This window comes from Argentina anserina, chromosome 6, assembly GCF_933775445.1.
Source record: "Argentina anserina chromosome 6, drPotAnse1.1, whole genome shotgun sequence".
NCBI classification, from domain to species: domain Eukaryota; kingdom Viridiplantae; phylum Streptophyta; class Magnoliopsida; order Rosales; family Rosaceae; genus Argentina; species Argentina anserina.
In genome coordinates, this window is record NC_065877.1 from 32,366,671 (window position 1) to 32,393,946 (window position 27,276).

The window sequence follows — 27,276 nt, forward strand, 5'->3', positions numbered from 1 at the left end:
ACTGATTGATCATCATGTTGAGAACTTGGTTTACGTACTTGAATGCATGCCGATACTACAATTTCAAACCTGCATTCTCAACAAAGCTCATTTTACTTAAACACACACGCACGCACACATATAGATGGAAACAAATTGCTCATCTAGCTACTGAGATGAAGATTAACAAGTATATAATTTATATATGAACTGAGCGCAACATAAATATAATCAAATAAGTCAGATCAAATGAAACCCTAGCTACTACTAATATATGCGTTTCAGGTAGCTAGGCTTCCACACCAATTTGAGAGGCATTTTTTGCCTACCCAATCCCCCGACCATGCCGGTGGTCTCAGACTGCCCGCTGCCAAATCCTTTACCAAATTGCCATAACTCTTGTGTAGTAGTTTTCTCTGTACACCAATCTCTCTGTGGCTAGCTAGCCTGCAATTCGATCTTGATACGTACTGGGGCAGTGGGGCGGACCTATTCAGTGGGCAGACTAGGCGGCAGCCCTGAGATTCGAATTAAGTTCTTTTATGTTGGTTTAGTGTTTTTATATCTGAGAAGTATCTCCACCACATCCTAGATTCGAATTAAGTTCTTTTATTTTTTCCGCTTTTATTACCTTCTTCTACTTTTTATTCCCCTCACCCCTAGGAAATTTTATATTAGCATTTATTACCTTCTTGTTTTCTTCATCTCATCTTATATATCATTTTTTATCATCAAGTAAACACCAAAAACAACATTGGCAAAAAAAAAATTTCTTATAAAAGAATAAATTAGCCTAAATTAAATTTAATTCCTAGACCAGTCTCTAGATAAGTATATTACTATCCACGATCAATCTTTATCGACCAACAACCAACGATAACTTAATCCTGACATATTAATGGTTTTGGGGACCGGCAACCAAGATACTACTGTCATCAAATAATTACTTTAATTAATTTTGCTTTCTGCCCTTGGAGGTTGGAAACTTACAACCTAATACCAATATTCTTGACTTGCGAAGCGCAAAATTAATAAGATTTCCGTTTTCGTGTATATACATTCAGACTACATCCAATTTTGTTTTTTGATTGGATCAGACTACATCCAATTTAAGAGAAAAGGATGAACATGAAGACCATATATATACAGATTGGAAGATTAATGACGTACAATGCACCTGTACTCGCCTCACCTACACAAGCTAGCTTAAGTTCTCTGTATCCCTTCGGGAAGAAATAATCAACGATACAAAATTACAAATCCTTTAGTCATTAGACATAAGTCAGCAAATTGACAAAGAAAGAAAGATTTCGATGCCTAAGAAAAATGATCGTCCGACTACACCATGTAAAATTCAAAATGAACCGAGTTCTTATTAAGTTCAAGTAAATAGACTATTACTTCTTTTAGAAGAAATAGCCAAGCATTATTATTGCATTGTACATGTCGATACCTGCAGATCAACCATGTGTATTTGGACAGGAAATAGTATATACAATATTACAACCTAATGAGCAACTCCCATAACTAATTTCCACATTCGTTGTATGGAATTTTCTTAGATACCCACATGTATATGATACCCATTACAAATATGACAATAAATTTGTCATCATTTTGGTAAAACGAATCATTATTTAGATAATTTTAGTTAATTATAGGTAATTACTTTACTTACCATATTTTACAAGTTTTTGAATAAATTATTGTTAATATAGTAATTTTGTTCAATGATATATAAATATGTAAAATGAGTCTCATAATTTTGTTGTCAATGTCGTAATTTATTTCAACTAAATTGTTGTCAGTGTAGTAATTTTGTTCAATTAATTATCAATGGTTATATGGTATACATCCCCGTACCATAGATAACCCCTCGTTGTATTATATGTCTCTATATATATGTGCGTACACTACTACACTTATACGCAGCTACAGAAGAATTAAAGAAGCAGCATATAGCCTGATAATATATAGGCTTAAGCTTGTTAGCTTGAAGAAGATGGCAAAGCTACTTTGGCTGGTGCAGAAGCCGGTGTATTTCCTGGGGAGGCAATGGAACGGCATCGACATAGCTAGTGTCATCACCCTTACTGTTTTTCATCTCATTGCTCTTCTGGCGCCTTTTTACTTCACCTGGTCTGCATTTTGGTTGGGTGTAGCACTCTACTATGTCACTGGTGTGGGAGTGACTCTATCTTTCCATAGAAATCTCGCCCACAAAAGCTTCAAGCTTCCCAAATGGCTTGAATACTTCTTTGCCTATTGTGCCGTTCATTCGCTTCAGGTATTCATCCATGCTCGATCTAGACTTCCTTTTTTCTTTCGTTATAATTAATATCGGACACGTGAAGTATTTTCTTGACTTTATAAAGTTATTCTGAAGTTAATTGGTTTTTGGTGTTATATTATAGGGAAGTCCACTAGAATGGGTTAGCTCGCACAGGAGTCATCACCAGTTTACAGACACACCGAATGACCCTCATACACCTCTTAAGGGTTTCTGGTTCAGCCACATTGGTTGGATTTTTGATTTTCGTAGACGTTTTGGGAGTGTACGTATAAATTTCATCTTCTCCTCACTTAATTACATGCGTTCATTTTTTATGAAACTAATACGCTCTTAATGTTAATTAATTTGAAATTATGCAGTATGATGGAAGACTATACAATGTCGGAGATATGAAAAAACAAAGCTTCTACAGGTTTCTTCACTACACTTACCCATATCACTGTATTGCTTGTGGAGTTGTACTTTATCGCATAGGAGGAATGCCCTACTTAGTTTGGGGACTGGTAATAAAAATTCCTCTAACCTATTTTTAATTTCTAATAATGCATCGTCCTTCTATTTTTTAATCAAATATGGTCCTTCTATTTAAGAAATATTTTACATATCGTACGTAATTTGATCGATTTTTTTTTTGATTACTTGTAGGCTGTGAGAACAATATTTCTTCTCCATGTAACATTTTCAGTAAATTCGATTTGCCACATATGGGGAAATCAAGTATGGGATACTGGTGATATGTCCAGAAACAATTGGTACGTACGTACATTAAATTAATACAAATTGCATGTCTACACACATTATACATAGTTATGTACTTATATATGTATCTGTTTCTCGGCAATTGGTGATTGATGTTATGTATTCTCTAATTTGTGCTATTAAGGTTATTTGGATTGCTAGCTCATGGAGAGGGTTGGCATAATAACCACCATGCTTTTGAGTACTCAGCTCGACAAGGTTTCGAATGGTGGCAAATTGATATTACTTGGTATTTGATAAGGTTTCTTGAAATTGTTGGTTTGGCAACGGACGTTAAGCTCCCGACTGAGCTTCAGAAGAGCCGAAAAGCTTTATTGAACAAAGTCAGTAACATGGAGCCGCAGGAGGGAAGGTTCGAAACAAAAGTGAAATGATTAGTTCAAAGGGAACCTGCCATAGCTAGCTGCTTATAAGCACATATATGATCGAGTACATGCATTAATGTGTTCTACATATATCTATTTAACAATGCTTCTGTTTCTCTGTTGAACGATATATATAAGTTCAATATCATTTTATATATCAATTACATGTATCTCCTTTCGGCGATCATGATTTAATGTTTTACCAAGTGGAAATTACCGGTCTGCAAATTATTATTGATATATATCTAAAGGTCATGCCTCTCGTGGATCCAGCAAGCTAGCTCTCATTGATTTTTTGCGTTCGGTCATCTTCTGTGAAGAGATAAATATAGATCAGATATATTCAATCTCCAGGACTCCAGCAAACAAATTGCCAGACATAGCATACCCGAAATAAATATCACATGGATACGGTAATGGGGATGACGTTAACCTAAGAATTGTGAGAATGCACACCACAAGGACAATATTTATTGCTCAAACACAATAACTATATATATATATATATAAGTTTCAAAATGCCAGATCGAAGAGTGAATTATTGATGGTTTGAATTTAATTTGAGTAGGTCCATTAGTGGCTAGTTGTGATTGTACTATTCACCTTGTACATTAATTAATATGTATAGGTTCTAAATGTCAACTGCACTTGAGAATCTCGGTCGTGCCTGCACTTCCATAACAGCTCCATACTCCATAGTAGTACCTGCATTTTGCTTTAGGCAAAATGAATAGGGGATCGGATATAAATAATAAGAAACATACAAATAATCCTTCAGACGTGGTTTAGATCGATTATCAGATTAGGTATATTTCACCTAATAAACATGAAGATTAAGTGACCCTCTGCTTTCACATGGATGCCATAAACCACTCCCTTGGACACTTCTACCAATCTAGCTATCTTGTTTTTATATCACTTCTGTTCGACCAAACGCAGTTCAGTTAATATCACTTTGACGGATCAAGTGTGGTTCTTCGTTAGCTACATGAGTCGACCACAATATGATTAATACTTGATCACAAATTGAGAACATGATGAACAAAAACTACGTACCAATTAACTACCGCATATACTCTAATGACATGCGTTTAGCGTATGCGTTTCAAGTAATTACTCCAACAAATACATGACCAAACAACCTGTCATTCTACTGATCAACCAACTCAAACAACTAAATCATAAACTAGTAATATCATCACTCTGTAAAGTCGCTAGTTCTCTTCTATATATTTCAAGTTCCTATTCAACCTACTTATATCTTTGTGGTTCAGTACTCTGCATTGATCATTCAGTCTCTCCTTTTGTTTCACTACTTGAGAAAATTATGGCTTTACTTACAAGGACATTGATGTGCTTTGTTATCATGACCGTGCTCATCGAACTGGCCGCGGCAGCGACTTACATAGTTGGTGGTACAAATGGCGGATGGGATGCATCTACCAACCTGCAAACATGGGCGTCATCTCAGAAATTCTTAGTCGGAGATACTTTAAGTAAGTTAGTTTCTCTACCACATACACAGTATATTGAATAGATGACGTTCTAACAACATAACATATCAAGAACTGGTGTAATGCTATTTGCTGTTATATTTAGCAAATTCTCAATTTCCAGAAAACAAAAATAGAACAACAGTCCTATACTCCTGTAACAAAAATTCTTCAAGAAAGATACTAATTCTGACTTCATGGTGTTGGATGCAGATTTTCAGTACTCGCCCAGCCACAATGTGCTTGAGGTTTCAAAGGCAGACTATGATTCTTGCCAAGCAAGCAACTCAATCCAGGCTTACAGTGGTGGCAGCACTATGATCCCTCTCTCTTCTGCAGGAAAGAGATACTTCATTTGTGGAACTATGGGGCATTGTAGCCAGGGAATGAAGCTTGAAGTTGACACAAGTCTTGCAACTACTTCTACCCCTCCACCAACAGCTTCTCCAGCTGTGAACCTTGCTCCGCAAGAATCTCCTTCGTCTACTCTACCTCCTTCCTCGGACACTCCTCTGGCTTCCTCGCTTGCTCCAGACACTTCTGCTGCCTCACCCTCACCAGTTAAAGCACCAGAACTTGCCTTCAGTCCTACACCAGCCACCATTGATGCCATGTCTTCAACTGAATCTCCCACTTCCATCTCTCGAACCGGGTCTTCCTCAGAACCATCAGCTGCCGCATTGCTTAACAACAAAGACAGTCTCACTCTTGGATTTGGTGTCATGATGATGTTGATTCTCGCGTTTTAAGCTTTTAAGCATGGAAGATCTTCAAGATGTTGTGTTTCTGATACAAAATTTTATCTGCATTTTATTTCTAAAGTTCGTGTGCACACCTTAATTTGCATTGGGGTAAGAACTTACTAGAGACTTAATATTCAAAGAAAGAGCAGCTAGTATTGTCATAAAGCCGTAATCACCATCCCCCATCATATACAAAAAAAAAAAAGATGCCCATATATTTTCTTCAAGTGGTGCACTGAGGTAAAGACCTTTTCGGCTCTACGACGACTACGTGATGGCTCTTCGGCCCGAGCAACCGCTAGAATGATCGGCAGCTGAAGGCTTCTCCAATGATCAGTTGTCAATTAGGATCTGTTAGAAAATAAAGTGGAGCCTTCAGCTGCTGATCATGCAACATTTTTTTGAGAAACTTTCCGAAAGCGGCATTCTTTGGGTTACCAAACCTCGGAATAGAGAGTTGTTGAGAAATTACAACTACTTTCCTTTTCACGAACCAAACGAGATCAACTCAGGATTTTGGAATTTTGTCGGGGGATTTAGTAGCCTCCACCTTACATTAACCTTGCGAGTTGCCAAACCGGCCAAGTCTCGCTATCTTCCCTAAAACTCATATTCAATCAACAAGGCGTAAAGACTGTATCAAAAAAAACAAGGCGTAAAGACAAAATTAATGAGGCAGCACAAGCCTATTCTTTATACTAATTTGGTGCCTTAATAAGCCTATTAATTAACAATTAGAGAATAGAGAACACATAGACACTATCTGATGATGGATCATGGTTCCCTACTCGTGTTATTTGGTGGTATGTGTGGACTCTACATGTGATGGGACTCTAACATTGCAGCTTTACAGGTTCTAGCTCTTGGGTTTTTATGGCACTGGCAGACTGGCACTGCCCAACTCCTGACTGATAACTAGGTAGAAGAATCATACATATCCACACTTGTTCATTCCCACCAGAAAAGAACAAACCAATCATCATGAGTTTCATAACCCCAAAAGGATGAACCTACGTTCCAATACGATCATCACTAACCAAAACTGCACTCGTGATTTCATGATATTAGATCTTTTCTATCTTCTTAGCTAAGAGGGGGTGATGATGAGTTACAAGACATATCCAAACGTTTTATAACAACAATTGTTGGTTGAAATTCAATTTGCCTGGTATAAACATTATGAATACAAATCTTAAACCGAAAAGAGAGTGCCCGATTAAAAATTCCAAACACATTCCGGTTGTTCGTGCCAGTTTCAAATAGTTATGATCTTCATTTTACGATAAAAGATGGGACGATCAACAAATAATATAGTTACAATGTCTGCACAAATATAATTAGTCAAATTGAGGGAGATTATTTCGTGTTAATTTCGAACCGTGTTAACGGTACGTGGAGATGAGACATTTTGGCGTTAATTTTCAAGTTGAAACGAAAATGAGTGATAAAGATGAGTTAATATAATGCAAAACGCAGTCGTCGGGCAGAAACGAAAATGAGTTAGACAAAGTAGCCAAGGTGATCGATGACGAGTGACAGACATCGTAATTGACGCAACACTCGACTTCACTGTTCTAAGGGAGTGACAAAGATGCTCTTCCTACTTCCATATCCGCCATTACAAAATTCACAAGAACACCTTACACCTTTATATACAGAAACCAACCAAATCAACTCCACCCATTATCCACGATCCATCCAAGAATTCAAATTCAAAACAAGAAGTAACAAAGACTGCGGCTTTTTAACTAGAAAAAAGAAGTGAAATAATTGCTGGCAAATGTGTAACGAATTGGAGCTGCTAAGCATGGACAGGGCCTGGCGTCAATTGCACCTCAGTTGGCGGACTGTACGGCGGCGCTGCCAGCGTAACCGGCGGCGGGGGCTGACTGGAAACAGTGACTGGTGGCGGTGGATTGGAGACAGTGATTGGCGGTGGCGGATTGGAAACTGGGACTGGCGGCGGATTGGAAGTACTCTGGTCGGGCGGAGGTGGGGTCGGGGTCGAGATCGTTGACGGCGGAGGTGGGCTGAAATCTGGGCTTGGCGGGCTGGGAGTGGAGCTCGTCGGCGGAGACGGGTTTAGAGTGGGGTTAGGTGGGGAAATGGGATCGGAGATGGGCTGGTTGGAGGTGGAACTGGGAGTGGGGAACTGGAGAGGAGAAGAGTCGGAAGGGCTGCAGGAGTCGCCGGAGCATTTGTGGGGCTTGTCGTGGAGGCCATGGCGGAGAATCCCGAAACCCAAGACGAGGCCGACGACCACAAGCACTGTGACCACGAAGATGAAGATCTTTGTTGCTTTGCCAACATAACACATCATGTTTGGGCTGTTCTGTTTTGCTGTTTCTGGGTTTGGAACAAAAATGTGCATCAGAGGTGTAAAGTCTGGAAGATTGGCAGAGAAGAAATGTAGAATGGTGGGTCTAACGTACTCTTAAGGTTTGGTTCTTTTTCGTCTTCTTGTTCTCATGGCGGTGAAGAAGACGAGAGAGAGAGAGAGAGAGAGAGGAGAATGGGGAAGAGGATTAGGGGGGTGAGAGAGAAGAGAAGAGAAGAGGTGAGTTTGGGTTAGGCACGTGAAGGGCAATTGCATAGATTGGGGGCAGTTTGTTCATGCCAAGTGCATTCGTTTGCTGTTTTCTCCAACTGACCAGTAGCTCCAGTTCTCTTTCTGCATTACTCGCTTTCCCCACACAATGCCCTTCTTCTTCCTCCTATTCCCTAATTCACCATTGGTAAAATTTTCATGCTCCGACTACATCAGTGGATTTGAGATGTCCGAGTACGAGTGTCCTATATTGTTTCGAAGTATTGAATGAGATAATGTTTGAATTGTATGTTTGTAATCTGTACATAAGCTAATCTCACCAGTCACAACTAAGGAGAGTACTAACCAATTTGACTCTACACATTTTATTCTCCGGATTTGTGCTTCATCTTCCTTCCACCCTTGGTTTTCCAGTCACAACATTTGGTCTTCATCCTTTGTACTACTGTATGTTTGATTGGAAAGATAATTGAGAGTGAGTCAAATCCGGGGGCATATTAAAGCAAAGCCGTTGAAGAGGATATATTGGAAGTCGAGCCAGCTAAACAAGTCTGGTAATAGTGCCATGTCATTTCTAGGGATGGACCAGGTTTCTTGTTTTAGTCCAAAAAACCAACACCCAAGTTTGCCCTTATTAAAGTTCAAAATATCAGTATCGGGGATATATCGTTTTCTTTTTTAAAATAAAGATATCGGAAATATTGGAAAAAAAATATCGTTTATCTTCAGAAATTATTTATTTATTTATTATTGAATTACATACAAACAAATACAATTATTAATTTTATCTAGTACCAGAAAGAGGCTCTAGGTGCTTGAAAAGATGCACGTTAGTCAACAAAACTACAATACTTTGTCCAAGACATACTAGCCATATAGTACGAATTGTAATGGTTAACATGATAGTCATATATTTCTTTTGAGTTACTAATAGTTTCTCCGATAATAGGATAGTAATGATGAACCCAACTCGATAATTGATCATAAACGTCTCCAAACTGACCATAATTGTAAATATGATGAACAAATTGATAGTTGACTTCATGTGATTCGTTTGACATCCCACTATGCTATGTGCCTAAATTGATAGAATCAAAACTTAAGGCAACTGAACTAACATCAGATGGAATATTTTGATCATCAATGGCTCATCTTGTCCTCCTCCTGCACCTATTCTGCTGTTGCGCACCATGACCGCCTGCTCTAGATCTATGATTCTCATCTTGGGTAGCATGATCAAAATTACTTTCACAAGTAAACTGCTCAATTCTCCACCTATATAAAATTGTCCATATTCAAACCTTGTATCTCCACCATCTTGTCGACTTCCACCACTACCATCACCATTACCACCACCACCACTACCATCATCATCACTATCTGAACTATCTGGAGTTGCTACACCGCCCCACACACTAGCATTATCAGAATCATCTTCCGGGTCTCCAACTTCATCAGATAATACCTTGTTTACATCAATTCCAAAATCAGTTGCATTTTCTACGACATGTGGAGGATGGTTGCCATTTTCATCATCGAGGTGTGCATGCATAATCCAATTATGAAGATGATCAATGTCATTCTGAAGTGGTTCACTAGCAACATGAAGTAGATTGATATAATTGTTTTCATTGATCACATTATCCTTTGCTCGTTTATCATGTAGTCGTAACTTCATGTTATAGTAGTAGCATACGAGTTTTTCCAACTTCTGATATGCAAGACGATTCCTGTGCTTTGTATGAATAAGAGCAAAAGTACTCCACTTTCTTTCACAAGCAGAAGAGGAAGCCGTTTGTGCTAAAATATGCATGTCAAATTTCAGTATTATCATCCTTCCATGATGGGTTCACAGGTTGCTAGCAATCTATGAAGGTATGAGGGAACTTCTAGGAGACAAAGACTACAATGTGACTCATGTTTTCTTACTTTTCCCAATAGTGGTCAAGGAGAACACTCCTTATCTAGATATCATTTGCCAGGACGTCAAGGAGATAAAGATTACTACTCTTTCTATATTCCTTGAGGAGAACACTTGTTACTAAAATCTTGGATATTCTCTTATGATTGTCATGAGAGTGTGAGACTATGTTGTGACTCTTTATTTTGGATTCTCTCAAGGTCAAGGAGAACACTGGTTACTGATATGGCTTGACTTTTAAGAGTTACGACTTGAACTTTCACTCCTTATCTCGATATCTTTTACGAAAAATTAAAAATTAGCCGATTGAATGACTACTCTTCTAGTCTTATTTTTTATATCCCTCGAGGCTCGAGGTGATTAATTGATAAAAAAATCCAAGTCAAGGAGAGTCTGAGACATCCTCAAATTGAGTTAAATTTTTTAAGTGAACATTTTCAAATATTTCTCTAAAATATCGAAGATATATCAGATATATCGTAAATATCAGAGAAATATCGGAGATATTTTATGTTATCAGAGAAATATTGCAGATACGAAAAAAATAAGATATTTACCCATAAGATATATTATTTTTTTTAAAGGGAGATATCGGAGGATATATCGGGGAGATTTTGTTCCTTGGCCCTTATATAAAGATCTTCTGCAACTTGACGAAAAATGGGGTCTTCGTGTATTAGAGAGCCCGTAGAGAGGCAAAACCTAGGTTTCGCATTGGCGGCGTAGAGCCTTGGGCTCTCCTGACCATATGCCAGCGTGGTGGTGGCGGTGTTGGCACGTAGAGACGGTGGTCTCGCTCCCTCTGTTGTCGGAATCGTGATTGTGCTTCTCCCAAGCTTCGGTTGAGTTATTTCTCAGCAGAGGGTACTGTCACGACCCCAAAATTTCGAGTATAAAACTCAAATTTCGAAGTCCTGAAAAACTCAAACAATCTCAATAAGTCGAAATCGTTTTAAGGTCACAGCGGATCATTACTGAGTTCGCAATACAACTCAGTCAAACCAATTATTACAAACCAAATTTATAATTCAACATTACATCAAATGGAAATGTAACAATCCTCACAAATTCTCACACAAATCCACACAAATCCTCACCATAAGATGGAAATAAATAACTTAGAGTCTTCAGAGTTGTCATTTGATTTCCACTAATCGACACCTGTGGAATTATCCCCTACACCATCGAATAGGTGCACCGGGATTGTAAACACAAACCCGGTAAGCTTTACAGCTCGTATGAGTAAAATAACAAATACAACTCATATAATAATATATACGAAAATCCACAAATCAACAATTATAAATGCTCTTATGACTCATTAGACGACCCATCTGGTTGTCTAATAATGTGAAAATATATGTGCTCAAGAGAAATTGGGCAACCCCTATGTTTACCCAAATGCATTTATAATACGGGTACTCATGAGCGCTGGTACACCTCTGTTACCCCTCATGTAGTACGCCGCCGACATTGGACATCCAGCTGTCATCCAATATCAAAAATATATGGGTACTCATAAGCCGATAACCTATCTATTACCTCATATGCAGTACCCCGGCAGACATACTAGAGCTCTAACTGAATCGTAACTTTCGTCAGGCTAAAGGCTAGGTTCCAACATGCCAAACACGTCCGAAAACTGGTCTGAAGACATAAACACGTCCGAAGACATAAAACACGTCCGAAGACGTAACTCGTCTGAAGACGTAAAACACGTCCGAAGACAAACACATTTTAACAAAACTCAATGTTAAAACCACGTACAATAATCATCATGTCATATTGTACAAATCAAACCACATGCTCGATATATAAATCTCCTCACCAAAATGAACATATTCACCACGAAATCATAACAGTATATAATGTAGCAAACTATATATATGTACCTATTTACCATTTATACAAATATATATTCCACTATATCATATTTCATTCTTTACAATTCAGCATAATTTCGAATCACTGCAAGGGTAGATTCGTAAATGTGAGATTTTACTCACCTTATAATCTCGAGTGTAATTCCACAATTCCGAAAGTAATTCTTTTTCTTGAATTATCGATCACCTTGAAAATATAAGAAAAGAATTTAGAATCGTTACGTAAACCTTAAATGTCGAAACAGTAATATTATTTTACTGTTCAACAATTTCTGGTTTTACGAAATTACTGTTCACGGAGTACTATTCACGTATTTCTATACAAATACACATCAATTACGTATTTTTGTACGTGTATATACTGTTTACGTGTTTATGTACGTATTTATGTACAAATACACATCAATTACCAATTTACCCTTCCGAAATTACTTTTATATTTACTGAAAGTAATTTACATTTACATTTACCGTACGTAAAATAAATTTATATTTACAGTACGTAAATCACTTTTTACTATCATCGTCGTAAAAATAAATGTTTACAAATTTATTGTTTTGAAAACACTATTCACGCGCCGCTGCACGTGGCGGCGCGTGGGGTATACGCGCCACCTCCGACGACCGCGTGTGGCGTTCACGCGCCACTCACTGTGGTAGTGCGTGGGGCCACGCGCCGAGCCTAAGGCCGGCGCGTAGCACGCCACCGCCGCCCCCAAACTCTTCCTTCCCCTGCCTCCGACCACCTCCATGCCTCCTCACGCGCCGCCTAAAGCGGCGTTTCCTCTTATTCCTCCTCCTGCTCCGATCTCCTCCAATCTCCATCAAATCAACTAAAAAATCCTCCACAAACATCACAACCATGAATTGAATGCATCATTACCTAGATCGGAGCTCGAAATGCGCTGGAAGTGGTTGAATCGCCGGCGAGCTCTTCGCAGGAACTTCGCTCGTCGATGCGGCTCCTCGGCGGCGTGATGGGTCGCGTCGTGCTCGGAGGTGGATAGCGTCGGACCGGCGAGGGCCTAGAGGCCGGCGGTGATTGTCACGTCGCCCGGAGAAGGGAGGTCTCGGTGTGACAGAGGGGGCTCGGGGAGAGAGAGAGGGAGAGAGAGAGAGAGAGGAAGGAGGCGCGGGATGAGAGGAGAGAGAGAGGGAGAGAGAGGGGTTCCCAAAAATGGAAACCCTACTTCATAAAAATTTCCTTTTATACTGGTTTCCAATATCGGAAACTAACTTCCGACGTTTATAACTTTCACGTCCGACATCTGATTTGAACGCGTGATGCGTCCACGAACTCGTATCGACAAGCTCTACAACTTTCGTGAAGGAAGTTTTCATAACCGAGCGATGGAATAAAATTCGATTCTCTCGTAGCGGAAACGTAACGTTTTTCTAAATCAAAGTTCCGATAACGTTTCCGTTTTCGATTTCCGACGTCGCAAGGCGATACAAACACGTTTAATGAGTTTCACAACTTTATAAATTTAAAATCAATCCAATAATCGTTCAGGAAAAATCGGGTTATACAAGTACTATGCGGTCGGCTGGCAGATCCGGGATATGAAGATGAATCGTGCGTTAGTGGGTTAGGCGACGGTTGATTAGAAGTTTCTATGTCCAAGGGTGCTAATCAGTCTTGGTCGGTGGAGGATAACAAGATCTAGGCGAATCTAGTAGAAAGGGAATAACATGCGCATATCACGACCTCCAGATCCGGCGGCAAGACTAGGCGTGGTTATGGTGCTACGATGCTAGCTCTAGGCGGTGGTTTCTTGTCGCCGACAAGGAAAATCTAATCTAGGTTAGGAGCTTGAGTCTAGTGGGTTGGGCAGCTTGGCTAGAACTGTGTGGACCTACCTCCTCTGTTGGGCTCGGGTTTGATGGTGTGGGGCTTTTAGGCTCATTACTTGTGGTTTGGTTAATACTCTGGGTTACCTTAGAGCCAAGAACAATTTAGATCGTATTTTAGACTTGCTATGCTTCTATAAGTCGTAGAATATGGTTCTTTTTTCTTTTTATGTTTCAATTCGGAGATAATTCTTTAAAGAATAAACTTATATTATGCACTAAGTTTGAGTCTCGACTCAATACCTTTTGTCTGCTATACGACAACAACGGAGAAGTATGTAATAACTATTCAGACATTCGTTTTTATAAAAATACAGTGGATTCTATCAAAAAATTTGCCCTTATACACAATCTATCCTACATTCCTATTTACTCCATTTCAATGATTTCATAGCCTTTTTACTTTTCTTGTATTGGCTATAAAGGTCAAATGGTCATTGTACCACCAACCCTATTATTTAAAGCACGGTCGTATCTCCGGTGGTGCCAGTTTTTTTTTTCTTAAGGGGAAAGTGAGAAACAACAAGTAATTTCTCTTTAGTATGATCGACTTTAGAGGTTAAAGTGGTGGCGATGTTATTTAAAGGAGAAAATGAGCAAAATAATCCAGATAGAAACTTGATAGTCATTTGGCTTAAAATTGCCGTACTGCCTCTATTTATACAATAATAAAAGAAGAAAAAAATCCAAATATTTTCCTGTAGTGTAGGAAAAGACCATGGTCTTGTCGAATATCAATTGAAGAAAGACTATATATAATCTTCTAGCCCCATAACGTCCACCAAATTCAGAAGACATTAGTGAGTTTGAGAGAATTGAGCCCACACGAAGCCCATAATGGAGGCAATAGAATTGTTTCTAATGTTTCACTGATTAAGAATGAAGCTGATTATCTTACAACTAGAGGATGAAAATGATTAGTTCTAATGAGTATAATTTCACAAGTGCTGATTGTAGCCTCTAACTTAAGAACTATTAATGTTGGATTACAGAGTAAAAAGCAATTTAATCTTTTACAAAAGCTAGTTTGAACCCGCTTAAAATTGTAATAAAATGTTGCTTTGAAGAATGGAGATGAAATGCTGATATTTTTGGACAGTATCATGTGACGTGAAAGATGAGAATGCAATTAGCCCTTTACGAAAGAATGCAAATAGAATTATTCATTTTCTGGAGGTTTTGAATATACCTTTTTCTCTGGTTCCATTTCTTCAATTTCTTGTTCTTGTCCTTAAGCACAGAAATGTTGCAGTCCACAAGAAAATAGAGAAGAAAACGACTTTAAACACTTGAAAGATGAAAACAAATTTAATAAGCATGGCTAGAAAACAATGTGGAGTTGCATTGGTCTACCCTTTTGGTATCCACTGCTTTCCTTTTGCCTTGCCAACCAGTGAACCTGAGGTCTCTAGTAGGATCACTCCCATAACCATATAAATAGACACACACCACTTCCAGATGCTTAAATCACCTGACAGCAAGAACCATAGGCTGTACGGTGATACAATCAATTACACTAGTTCAATTGTCTCAGTGGAAGCTATAGGGTTCTTCTGATCAGTGACGATGAAGAGCAAGGAGTTTTCCCCACGTACTCTTTAGGCCGAAATAAGCAAACGTACAAGTATAGCATGTTGTTTCTGTACCTTGACAGTGATCATAAGCAAGGGAAATAAGCCATAGCACCTGCGGTGTCACCATGGCAAGCACCACTCTAGGTACACTGGGAGCGAAAACTAGGCTTCATCATGGAAGGTACTTGTGCAGAGATGTTCTATTTCAAAATCTATCTGAACCTGCAGAAGCAACAAGTAAAGCGTGGAAGCAAAGAAGAATTAAGAGAGCTTCCATCACAAGTCCCCGAGCTGTGGCATCTGAAATTTCAACCACACAGAGAGAGGTAAGCAACTGGCTCACAATAACAATCTTCTGCTGTAAATCATTTTGCTATATATATCTGATGGCCAGATAGCAGCATGTGTTTAAAATAGGTTACCGCTTTTGGGCTAAAACTTGCAGGTGGCTATAATTGGTAGGTGGTGTAATGAGGTAAAATATGAATCAAAATGACTTTTCTTACCCAAGTCATTTTGTAAGTTTACGTAAAATAAATAATATAGCATAATATATACTTTTAAAAAGGAAAAGACAAAAAAAAAGTGTGATCATACTACAGAAAATTTGAAGTGGTCCAACATGCAGATCAATTAGAGAAGTGGAAATAAGATGTAGCAGGTGCCAACGAACATGTTTCAAAGCAAAGATAAGATGCCAGAGAAGTTTCTTTCCGTTATCTATATTTAGCAAGATATTGAGATAGGTTAAACATCTATCTATACTAAGAGAGGAAGCAGGCTCAACTAGTAAGTTGTACCAGTTTCCGCTTCCATCCCCGCTTCCATCCCTAAGAATATATCAGGCATATAACCACTTTCTTTACAAATGCAGGATGCACCTACACTCACATTCAACAAGAAGATGAAGATGCTCGCAAATTATGTGCCAATCTTCGTGATGCTCCCTGTAAGTCGGAAACAATTTTCTTCTAAACACACTCATTCTCTTTATAGATATATATAGTAGTACATTAGTACAAACCGGTGTTCATCACCGGTTACTCTGTAAAACTACTAATTTCTAAGGATATTTATTGGTACCAGTTGGGAGTTGTTACTACCGACAATGTTTTAGATGACAAAGACACACTCGTGAAGCAGCTGAAGGAACTGAAGAGAGCAGGTGTTGATGGAGTAATGGTAGATGTGTGGTGGGGGATCATAGAAGCAAAAGGGCCAAAACAATATGACTGGAGTGCTTATAGGAGCTTGTTTCAAGCAGTTCAAGATTGTGGACTGAAATTACAAGCTATAATGTCATTTCACCAATGTGGTGGGAATATAGGAGATATTGTAACCATCCCCATTCCCCAGTGGGTACTTGATATAGGAGAATCGAACCCCGACATCTTTTATACCAATCTAAAAGGTAACAGGAACCGGGAGTACCTCACTCTAGGTGTGGATAACTTGCCTCTCTTCAATGGAAGAACTGCTGTTGAGGTAAACTTAACAAATATTTGAGTATATATTGTTAATGTATTCTCTTGAGTGTATACTAATCGTTGTATTACAGATATATAGTGACTACTTCAGGAGCTTCAGAGAGAACATGTCACATTTTCTAGAAAGTGGACTAATTATAGACATTGAAGTAGGACTTGGCCCAGCAGGAGAGCTCAGGTATCCCTCTTATCCGGAAACTCAAGGATGGGTTTTTCCAGGAATTGGGGAATTTCAGGTGAGACAGATTTGAATGATTTGACAACTCTATAGTCCTGGCATATTAAAACATTAGTGTAAAAACCCTTACCTATCATGTAATTGCAGTGCTATGACAAGTATCTCAAAGCAGAGTTCAAAGAGGCTGCAACAAATGCTGGCCATCCTGAATGGGATATGCCAGATAATGCAGGAGAATACAATGACACTCCTGAATCTACAAAGTTCTTTAAATCAAAAGGGACATACCTTACTGAGAAAGGGAAGTTCTTTCTAACTTGGTACTCAAACAAATTACTGAGCCATGGTGATCAGATCCTGGATGAAGCCAACAAAGTTTTCCTGGGCTGTAAATTAAAGCTAGCAGCAAAAGTAAGAAAATTTATAAGAGCAGCATAAAGCCAGTTACCATCATTTACCCATTGTTATGACAAAAAAGTCATGCTTGAACAGGTCTCTGGAATCCACTGGTGGTATAAAACTGATAATCATGCTGCGGAGCTAACTGCAGGATACTATAACTTGAAGGATAGAGATGGGTATCGCCCTATAGCAAGGATGCTGTCAAGGCACCATGCCATTTTGAATTTCACATGTCTTGAGATGAGGAACTCGGAACAAAGTGCTGATGCCAAATGTGCACCTCAAGACCTTGTTCAGCAGGTAAGAACTAGAAATTGATAAACCTGCCTTCAATTAAAGTGATTCAACCAGTGAAAATGAAGCTCTAGCTAAACATATCAATATGCGTCTTATTAAACATGAAGTCTTCAATTAAATATATATCTATAGTTGAAGCATAATTTCGGTTTGAGTTTGGTGAAATGTACAACGACATTCAATAAAAAGCAAATAAAATTATAATTATGATGCATTCAAACAGTACAACTGCATACTGTATTTTGACAGCTACAATTTGAACATGCATGTATAGGTTTTGAGTGTAGGTTGGAGAGAGAACATAGAAGTTGCAGGGGAAAATGCACTTGCAAGGTACGATAGTGCAGCTTATGACCAAATCCTTTTAAATGCCAGACCAAACGGCATCAACAGAGATGGCCAACCAAAATTAAGGATGTATGGAGTGACTTACCTTCGTCTGGTGGATGAACTCCTACAAAAAACATATTTTGATTTGTTCAAAATATTCGTAAAGAAGATGCATGCTGATCAGGTAACTGTGAACTTCATGTATGTGCCTTCAGAATATGCTCTTTCATATAAAGATATAAAATGTTAAATCTACTTCTTTTCTGCAGGAATACTGCCAAGACTCAGAGAAGTACAACCACCACCTAGGTCCCTTGGAGCGTTCAAAACCAAAGATCTCAATGGAAGATCTTCTGGATGCAACCAAACCAGAGGAGCCATTCCCATGGGATGAAGATACAGATATGAGTGTCACCAGTGGTGGTGGTAGTCTACTTTCTTATCTGATAAGCAGAATCTTTTCCCTATTCAAGTGATACGACCAGCCAAGTCGGAAAAGAAGCAACCATCCAAGAATAATTTGTTGGATTTGGATAACCAACGAATTGGCATAATGTTGCAAAGCCAGAACAATTTCAGATGTCTACCCTTTGAATAAAAGAATCTGTGTACCCCCAAGCAATGAATGTACAAATTTTTATGAAGAAAGATCAGTCACCAGTAATCACCACAGGAGCAAAGTCCATCTCGGAAATGGTGGAACCTATGGTTATCACGCATTATAATCTCTCGAGTTGCCAACTTAGATATCATTTTCGTTACTGTGTGGCAATCAACACAGACACGAAGATTCTTGGTGATCCTGATCGTGGTCCCAGGTCTTGTGTTAATAAGGGCAAATGCAATTGCCAATCTCTCACTATGATCCCAAAGCATCTTCTCCTTTACTTCCTCTCCTACATCATACAGTACAGAAGAGGTATCAGGCTTGTACCCAACCTCCCTGAGTTGCAGGTTCAAGTCTTTTATCTTGGCATAAATATCTTCTGTTTGTGGATGCGACTTATCACCGACTAAAAACCGATGAACCATCCGGTCTAACTCCACAAAAGTGCAGCCAGGTGGTTTCTTCAGTCCCTTCTTTCTCACCATGGCTCTCACTCTTTCCACATCATCCCATCGCTTCTCAGCGGCATAGATATTGGAAAGACAAATGTAACTACCCACTCCTTTAGGGTTCATTTGGAAAATCTTATGCGCTGAAATCTCTGCCAACTTGACATTTGGATGTAGCCTGCAGGCAGAAAGAAGTGCAGCCCATATATCACTGCTGGGTTCTACTTCCATAGTCTGAATGAGTTCATATGCTTCATCTAAGCGCCCTGCTCTGCCGAGAAGATCGACCAGACATGAATAGTGAGCAACTGTTGGCTTCACTTTATGTTCTCTGGTCATTCTATTGAACATATCCTTACCCTCATTGACTAGGCCTGCATGGCTACACGCTGCCAAAACTGAAGTAAGAAGCCCCTCATCAGGAGTAAATTTGTTTGCTATGAGTTCATGATAGCAAGATAGAGCCTCTTCTCCCCTCCCATGAGCTCCATATCCTGATATCATGGCACTCCAAGATACCAAATTTTTTCTAGGCATGTCATCAAAAAAACGACGCGAACAAGACAAACTCCCGCACTTAGAATACATATCTAATAGAGCAGTCCCCACTACCACATTTGCACCAAACCCTTTCCTAACAAGGTACGAATGAACAGACATGCCAAACTGCAACGCACTGATCTGATCACAACTAGTAAGCACACTCACAATCGTCACTTCATCATCCTCTACACCCTCCACAACCATCCTACAGAAAAGCCTCAAACTCTCAAACACATCGCCATTCCTCTCATACCCCCTAATCATTGAATTCCACGAAACATTATCCTTCACCTCCACCCCATCAAACAACCTCCTCGCATACACCACACATTTCCCCTTGCAATACATCTCAATAAGCGCATTCACCAAAAACTCATTCCACACCTCCCCACCATCCCTCACCACACGCGCATGAACCGCCTTCCCCTCCCTCAACGCCACCAACTCACCACAAGCCGAGGCCACTCCCAACAACGTCGTCCCATCCGCCCTCACTCCCACCCTCCCCATCCTCTCAAACACCGCCAACGCCTCCCTCGGCTCACCATTCCTCACATAACCCGAAACCATCGTGTTCCAGCAAGTCAAATCCCTCTCACGCATTCTGTCAAACACCTTACACGCATACCCCGAGTCCCCAAACTTCATATACATCGCAAGAAGAGCATTTCCAACATACAGATTTGTCTCGAACCCGCTCACCACCACCTCGGAATGAACTCTCCTCCCAATCTCCACAGCCAGCAAATCGCCGCAGGCTTTGAGAACAAAAGGGTAGGTGAAATTGTCAGCCTTCAAACGAAACCCAATCATTTGGCGATACAACGCGATGGCATCAAGTCGTACTCCATTACAGGCATGGCCTCTGATCATGAAGTTCCAGAGGAAGGAGGTTTTGAAAGGAAGGGAGTGGAAGATGAGGAGGGCATGGGGCATTTGGGCGCAGGAGGCGTAGAAAGCGGCGAGTTTGGTGGAGAGGTAGGTGTTGTGGAGGAGGGTGCCGGAGGTGGACATGAGGGCGTGGAGCTTGTGGCCTTGGGAGAGGGACTTGGTGTTGGTGAGGGACTGTAGAATGGCTCCGCATTGGAGAGATGTGAAGGGTGGGATGAGAGTGTTGCAGGGAGAGGAGCTGTGGAGTGATCTGCTGAGGACTTTGATGTTGGTATTGACGTTCATGGTCTTCTGAGGTTTGAAAACGTGGACTGGTATTGAGAAACCACAATGGCTATGGCAGAGTGTGCTGGAGAAGACGGTTGAAAAACCAGAATCTGGCGGCAGTGAAGTTGCGAGAGGTATAAACGAATCACGAGCCAACAAGCCTTAATTAATAAACGAGCCGAGCTTTTAACAAGTCTGAACTAGCTCGCGAGCTAAATGAGTCGAATACTTATTGTTCAAATTCGGCTCATTTTCAAGGTCGGACTTAATATTGAACTCAAACTCGGCTCATTTAACTTTACTAGTTCGAGCCGAATGGACTAAAAATGAGCCGAACACGAGTCAAATATGAGCATCTCGAGCCTACTTACACTCATATATGAGGACTTTAATCAAATGCCTAAAGATAGCTCAAATTACACACTGCTCTTGGATGTAACTGTACAGAACATCGATAAGGTTGCGTTCGATCTCATACTAAATTTCAGGACAAACAACATGATTCATGTAGATTTTATCTGTTGAACAATGTAAAAAAGGGAGGAGGATTACCAAAAAAAGAAAAGCCAGTGGAAATAGGAAGGGATGAAGAAGACCAAAAAGTCCATGACAACCATGGGGCATCCCACATTGTTCTCCCCACGTCCACCATCACTCTTTCTCTCTCCTCTTAAACCCCCCGAAAATCAAGAACCATCCCTCAGAACAAAATTTTAGAACAGTCGATCTTTTTTTTTTTGCGAAAAAGAAAATCCAACAGAGAAATCCTTCCTGGGGTTTTCTCTCTCGCCGGTTTGCTTACGTTTCGAGCTCCTGCATGCAAATCCTCCTTATTTTGAAAAACAAAGGATATCTGATATCGAACACCCCTTTGTTGATCGCAGATTGTTGTTGGTTGTTCCCAACATGACAATTTTTACATTGGTTGTTGTTCCCAGATTGAACTGAAGAAGAACGTCGTTGTCGTTCCTTGACCTCGACGGTCCCGACTATTGTTGGAAGAGTGGGCCGTCGGATCGTTTCAGTTTTGAAACAAAAAAAAAAGATGAAATGAAAATGTGGGATGGTGATTTGGGAAGGAATGCAAATGAGAAGAGAGAGTTATGGAGTTTTGGTGTTTCTGCTATGTGCTTTGGTCATTGGGGCCTCTGAGGGAGTCAGGAGGACCAAAGAGACCTTCTTTGGAGGTGATTGGGTTTCCCATGAGGAGGAGATCATAGATGAAGATATGGTATGCACGATAGATTTTTTTTTTCTTTCTTTTCAAATGCTTATTTGTGCTGCAATATTTCTGCATTTTCATGAATGATATGGATTATGAATTTGAAGGCAAATACTCATTTTTTATTTTTTTTAGCTAGGATGATTATGCTGCTGTGAAATAGTTTGTCATTGAAATGAAAGAATGGGTTGAATTTGCTCTTGCTTAGGTACATCTAAGATTAGAAATTGGGGATGCAACACATTTATATAAATGAGATACTTGTTTTTCTTATATCTGCATTGTGTTCTTTGAGAAAGAAAGTGGAGACATTGACCGATTAGGGAAGAGAAAAGACAATTTTGTATAGATCACTTGGTTTTAATCTTTGATGCATGCATAATCGATCTGCACATTAATGGTTACTAGAAAGTTCTTGTCATACATGAGCTGTGTGCAAAAATATATCTTTGAATTAACATGTTCTTCATTAATCATCCGATGTTCTTTGGGGGCTTTAGTGCAGGTAAGAGCTAGCAAATGGCTTGTAGAAGTAGGTTCCCATAGCTATTAAATAGCTAAAACTAATCATAATATTTTGCATAACCGCAATTAGCTGGGTGGGGAAATGGAAGGTGCAGAAAGGAAAAGAGTGAAAGCTTTTTATTGTTTTATTGAAGTCATTATAATTTGTTCATTCTTAAGCAAGGGATTGCATGATCATGAAATGTATTTGACTATGTATTCTGATTGCAGGCAGAGCAGGTATGGTACCATTGCAGGAGAGAATTGATTGGTGGAATAGATGGGGTGGAAGATCTTGATTTGTATATTCCACATGAAGCAGCCAGTGAGTCGGAAACAATGTTTTTTTCAAAGAGCAGCATACATAATGCGATTTTAGTTCTTCCTCCTCATGTTAAACAAACACTTGTTGCTTGCTTAAGAAAGAAAGGTATTGTGTTTCATACTTCAGATAAAAGGGATAGTACCAACAACTGGTTGATCAACTGCTTTGAGTGGCTTCTAGGTACTGAAATCACTCCTAGAAGATATTTGACTAGTGCTTCCCCGGAGTTAAAAGCACCATCCCCTGCTCCATCCCTAGCACCACACAGTGCTCCATCTCTAGCTCCAAGCCCTGATTCAGATTTAGCTCTAGATAAAGGATCTTCTTTGTCTAGTAGTCGATCACCTTCTCGTACAATTATAGCTCCAAACCGTAAAGAAGAGTCATCTAACAAAAAAAAGGCACCTACACCAGCACCTACACGTTCACCTCCTAAATCAAGTGGAAGGGGAAGTCCACCTCCCAGATCAAGTGGGAAAGGAGGTGTGGACAAACCAGCCAAAATAAATAGTTCACCATCAAAGAATGAGGGCATGAGTATCATCAAAATCGTTTCTATTTCAGTGGCTTCAGCAGTAATACTTTTGGTTGTTGTACTGCCAATCTGCTGCTGTTGTATAAAGAGAAGGAGGAAACCAGTTGGTCCGGCACATGTACGACTAAAGGATGATAGACCTCTTCTCTATATATCTTCTGCTGGTATGCTATTTTGCGATTTCTTTTATCTGAGTTATGATTATCTTCAAATTCTATAGCAAATAACAATATTTGTAATGAACAGGTTCTTCACAAGTGTCCAACAGTGTAGGTTCAAGTAGAGAGTTTAGCGCTAGTGGAAAGTCAGGAAATTTGCCTAAGAAAAATGAAAATGGGAATGAATCTGTTGAGACAAAGTCAGAAGCTACAGCAGGACCAGCAAACCCTTCATTACCACCTCCTCCTGGAAAAGCAGCTCCTCTGCCTCCTGGACCACCACCTCCTCCTCCTCTTCGTCCTCGCCCGCCCCCACCTCCCAAAGCCGCCCCTAAACCAATGCCTGGTAAGGCTCAAATTCCACCTCTAGGACATCGGAAAGCAAATGATGAAGAAGCTGGTGATGTTGGAAGTGATTCCGGAAAGACCAAGTTAAAACCGTTCTTCTGGGATAAGGTTAATGCTAACCCTGATCAATCGATGGTTTGGCATGAGCTTAAAGCAGGATCATTCCAGTAAGGCTATAACTTTTATCATCATGAATTTAATTTTCCACTGATAAGGTAAGCTTGGAAACTCCAATAAAATTGAGAATTCCAAATTGTTTGTAGGTTCAATGAAGAAAAGATAGAGTCTTTGTTTGGTTATAATGCCAATCAAAGTGAACGTAGAAAGGATTCACCATCCATGGAGCCTGCAATCCAGTATATCCAGATTATTGATAGAAAGAAAGCACAAAATCTATCGATTCTTCTGCGAGCATTGAATGTGACAACAGAAGAAGTTGCTGAGGCCCTCCGAGAAGGTGATATATCTATCTGCCCTCCCCCTCCCTACCTCTTTCATCCCTTTCTACGCCTAAATTTTTTTTCTTCAACCTTCACATGGCTTGTAAATGGAACATTTTTTATGATTTCTATTGATTCATTCAACTAGCAAGAAATGTTCGGAACAAAAAAAAATGAAACCAAGGCAATCACCAATTGTGAATTTACAAGACTTGATTTTCAAGTTACCTGGAATGAACGCTACGACTACTGAATTTTAATAACTCTTATCTTGTCCCGAACATCAGATCATATGTGTAGTTCTTTACTCCTAACCATTGAGTCTAATATGTTTAAAGGCTTCATCAACTTATAATTATTCAATGATTTAGGTACTGAGCTTCCTGTAGAGCTACTCCAAACTCTGTTGAAGATGGCACCCACTTCAGAAGAGGAACTGAAGCTTAGGTTATACACAGGTGATCTTGCTCTACTAGGCCCTGCAGAGCGGTTCCTAAAAGTCATGGTCGACATACCATTTGCTTTTAAGCGTATGGAGGCACTGCTCTTCATGTGTTCCTTCACAGAGGAGGTCACTAACATTGAAGAATCCTTTGAAACTTTAGAGGTGAGAGACTGGAGCTTCTTCTGTATGACATTTCAGAACATCCATATATTAGTAGTTAGTCATCAAGTCACGTGACTCATGTCCTGTATCTCTTTTGATAATCACATAAAAGCATCACTTAGGACTTATTGTTTCATGGTGTTTTATCTAATTATATTTGCATCATCTTAATTGGCAGGTTGCTTGCAATAAACTTAGGAAGAGTAGGCTATTCCTAAAACTTTTGGAAGCCGTATTAAAAACTGGTAACCGGATGAATGATGGTACCTACCGTGGTGGTGCACAAGCATTTAGGCTTGATACCCTCTTGAAACTGGCTGATGTAAAAGGAACTGATGGCAAGACCACCCTCTTGCATTTTGTCGTTCAGGAGATCATCCGTTACGAGGGAAAGAAAGCTGCTCGTAATGCTAGAGAATCAGACCACAGCATGTCCAGTATGAGCACACAAGAGTTTGTTATAGAAGTTGGTGAGGAATCAGCCGAGCATTATCGTAACCTGGGTCTTCAGGCTGTCTCAGGTTTAAGCGATGAGCTTCAAGATGTTAAAAAGGCAGCTGTTGTGGATGCTGATAACTTAACTGCTACAGCTGCAAGTCTAGGAACAAATCTAATAAAAGCTAAAAACTTTGTGAACAACGACTTGAAGGATAATTTTGATGAAGACAGTGAGTTCCATCGTGCACTTGCCAGTTTTCTGGAGCGTGCAGAAGGAGAAGTTACATGTCTTCTGGAGGAAGAAAAGAGAATAACGACTCTTGTGAAGAACACAGCAGATTACTTTCATGGGAATGCAATGAAGGATGAAGGTATTCGTTTGTTTACCATTGTACGCGATTTCTTGGTAATTTTGAACAGGGTATGTGCTGAGATCAGAGTGCAAGAAACGAATCAAAAGAAGACCAATTCCAGGAAAGTGGCTCTCTCAGAAGCAAGTGCTAAGAAAGCTCTCGCAGAAGCAAGTTCCAAGAAAGAGGCTCCCACGGAAGCAAGTTCAGAAAACCAGTCGACAGTGCAAACGGAAGAAGCAAGTCTAGAGAAGAAGGAAGAGGCTCCCACAGAACCAAATTTAGAAAAGAAAGACAAGGTTCCCACAGAAGCTAGTTCAGAAAAGCAAGGGAAGGCTCCCACAAGAGCTAGTTCAGAGAAAAAGGACAAGGCTTCCACTGAAGCAAGTTTAGAGAAGAAAGAAAAGGCTCCCACAGAAGCAAGTTCAGAAAAGAAAGACAAGGCTCCCACAGAAGAAAGTTCAGATAAACAATCAGAAATTCGAAAGCCATCTTTTGATTATAGTCAGCGACTCTTTCCAGCAATTGCAGAACTGCGAATAGAGGATGATTTCAGTTCAGATGATGAGACTTGAGCCAACTCATTAGCTTCCATTTGCAATAGGTACAAATGAGCTTTAGACTAGGGAAGCATATGCATACATTTACCTTTCCCTACATAAATTTATGTACATTACATATTCTTTGGCCCATGTGCAAGCAAATTAAGTGTAAATTGATCCAAACTTCCTTCAACTTCCAAGTGTACAGAAAGATATCTGTAGATGTAAAATCAGAAGCAAGACTAACATAACTACTGATTTTGTTATCCCTTGTCATACGTACTAAACCCATATAGTCACGATCAGTGTCATTAAATCCTATTTTCTTAAAATGAGTAAAAATTTGGGGAGATATATTCTTAGAAAAAAGAGACATGGGGTGAAAAACATAAAAAGTAGGAATGAAAACGAGTAGGATGAGACTCGATCCTTAGTAGGTAAGGTTGAGACTCACGATTCTCAGCCAACTCAACTGACAATCACACAAGCGCATGAGGTACGTATAAAATTATAGAACTTCAAAGAATATTTGTCAGGGCTTGAGCCCATGTCGGCTCCTATATAGGTCCGCCAGTGCTCTCATACAAACCACATGCATCTAGTTTGGACTTTGGAGTCTTGACTTCGTATTCCATGAACTGGTTATACCTTTGGAAATCGCTTAATGCTTAGGTGATTGATTAGGTACTTGACTGTAAACAACGTCGTGCTCTTTGTGCTTAAGCACAAAGTGTTCAACTCTCTAATACACCCCATTTATTTTTCAAGACTCGTACTTGTTAAATAAACTAATACTTATTTGCATTAGAAATCAAATAGTATTATGTAAAAAGAATGAAAACAATCCTAAATCATGAACACCAGAGATTTCCCATTCAACTCCCATCTTCTTGGAGCAATAGGTTTTTCAAGAACACTCATGTTTGTTTTGGGTTTTCCTATTGGAAC

The 27,276-nt window shown here is 39.6% G+C and overlaps 7 protein-coding genes across 7 annotated transcripts in view; 4 read left to right on the plus strand and 3 right to left on the minus strand.

Annotated features, from left to right (window-relative positions):
• Positions 1–27,276, minus strand: part of LOC126798936 (peroxisome biogenesis protein 22) — a 99,529-nt gene that overhangs the window by 38,448 nt on the left and 33,805 nt on the right. The gene's annotated exons all lie outside the window — the stretch shown is intronic.
• Positions 1,982–3,405, plus strand: LOC126798935 (palmitoyl-monogalactosyldiacylglycerol delta-7 desaturase, chloroplastic-like). Its single transcript, XM_050526029.1, has 5 exons — positions 1,982–2,266; positions 2,394–2,534; positions 2,632–2,775; positions 2,918–3,024; positions 3,156–3,405. Exons 1-5 carry the CDS (start codon positions 1,982–1,984, stop codon positions 3,403–3,405), a joined length of 927 nt encoding a protein of 308 aa, XP_050381986.1.
• LOC126798937 (uclacyanin 1) lies at positions 4,688–5,723 on the plus strand. The gene is made up of 2 exons (XM_050526031.1): positions 4,688–4,892; positions 5,103–5,723. Exons 1-2 carry the CDS (start codon positions 4,724–4,726, stop codon positions 5,636–5,638), a joined length of 705 nt encoding a protein of 234 aa, XP_050381988.1. The 5' UTR covers positions 4,688–4,723; the 3' UTR covers positions 5,639–5,723.
• Positions 7,434–8,003, minus strand: LOC126797325 (pollen-specific leucine-rich repeat extensin-like protein 3). Its single transcript, XM_050523970.1, has one exon. The coding sequence runs from the start codon at positions 8,001–8,003 to the stop codon at positions 7,434–7,436; it is 570 nt and encodes a 189-aa protein (XP_050379927.1).
• LOC126798939 (beta-amylase) lies at positions 16,427–18,578 on the plus strand. Its single transcript, XM_050526033.1, has 6 exons — positions 16,427–16,893; positions 16,967–17,131; positions 17,221–17,484; positions 17,566–17,775; positions 18,047–18,286; positions 18,372–18,578. Exons 1-6 carry the CDS (start codon positions 16,588–16,590, stop codon positions 18,576–18,578), a joined length of 1,392 nt encoding a protein of 463 aa, XP_050381990.1. The 5' UTR covers positions 16,427–16,587.
• Positions 18,757–20,893, minus strand: LOC126798919 (putative pentatricopeptide repeat-containing protein At3g11460, mitochondrial). Its single transcript, XM_050526007.1, has one exon. It carries the CDS (start codon positions 20,875–20,877, stop codon positions 18,757–18,759), a length of 2,121 nt encoding a protein of 706 aa, XP_050381964.1. The 5' UTR covers positions 20,878–20,893.
• On the plus strand, positions 21,923–26,361 carry LOC126798918 (formin-like protein 3). The gene is made up of 6 exons (XM_050526006.1): positions 21,923–22,090; positions 22,817–23,609; positions 23,692–24,118; positions 24,215–24,408; positions 24,763–24,998; positions 25,177–26,361. The coding sequence occupies exons 1-6, from the start codon at positions 21,923–21,925 to the stop codon at positions 26,359–26,361; spliced, it is 3,003 nt and encodes a 1,000-aa protein (XP_050381963.1).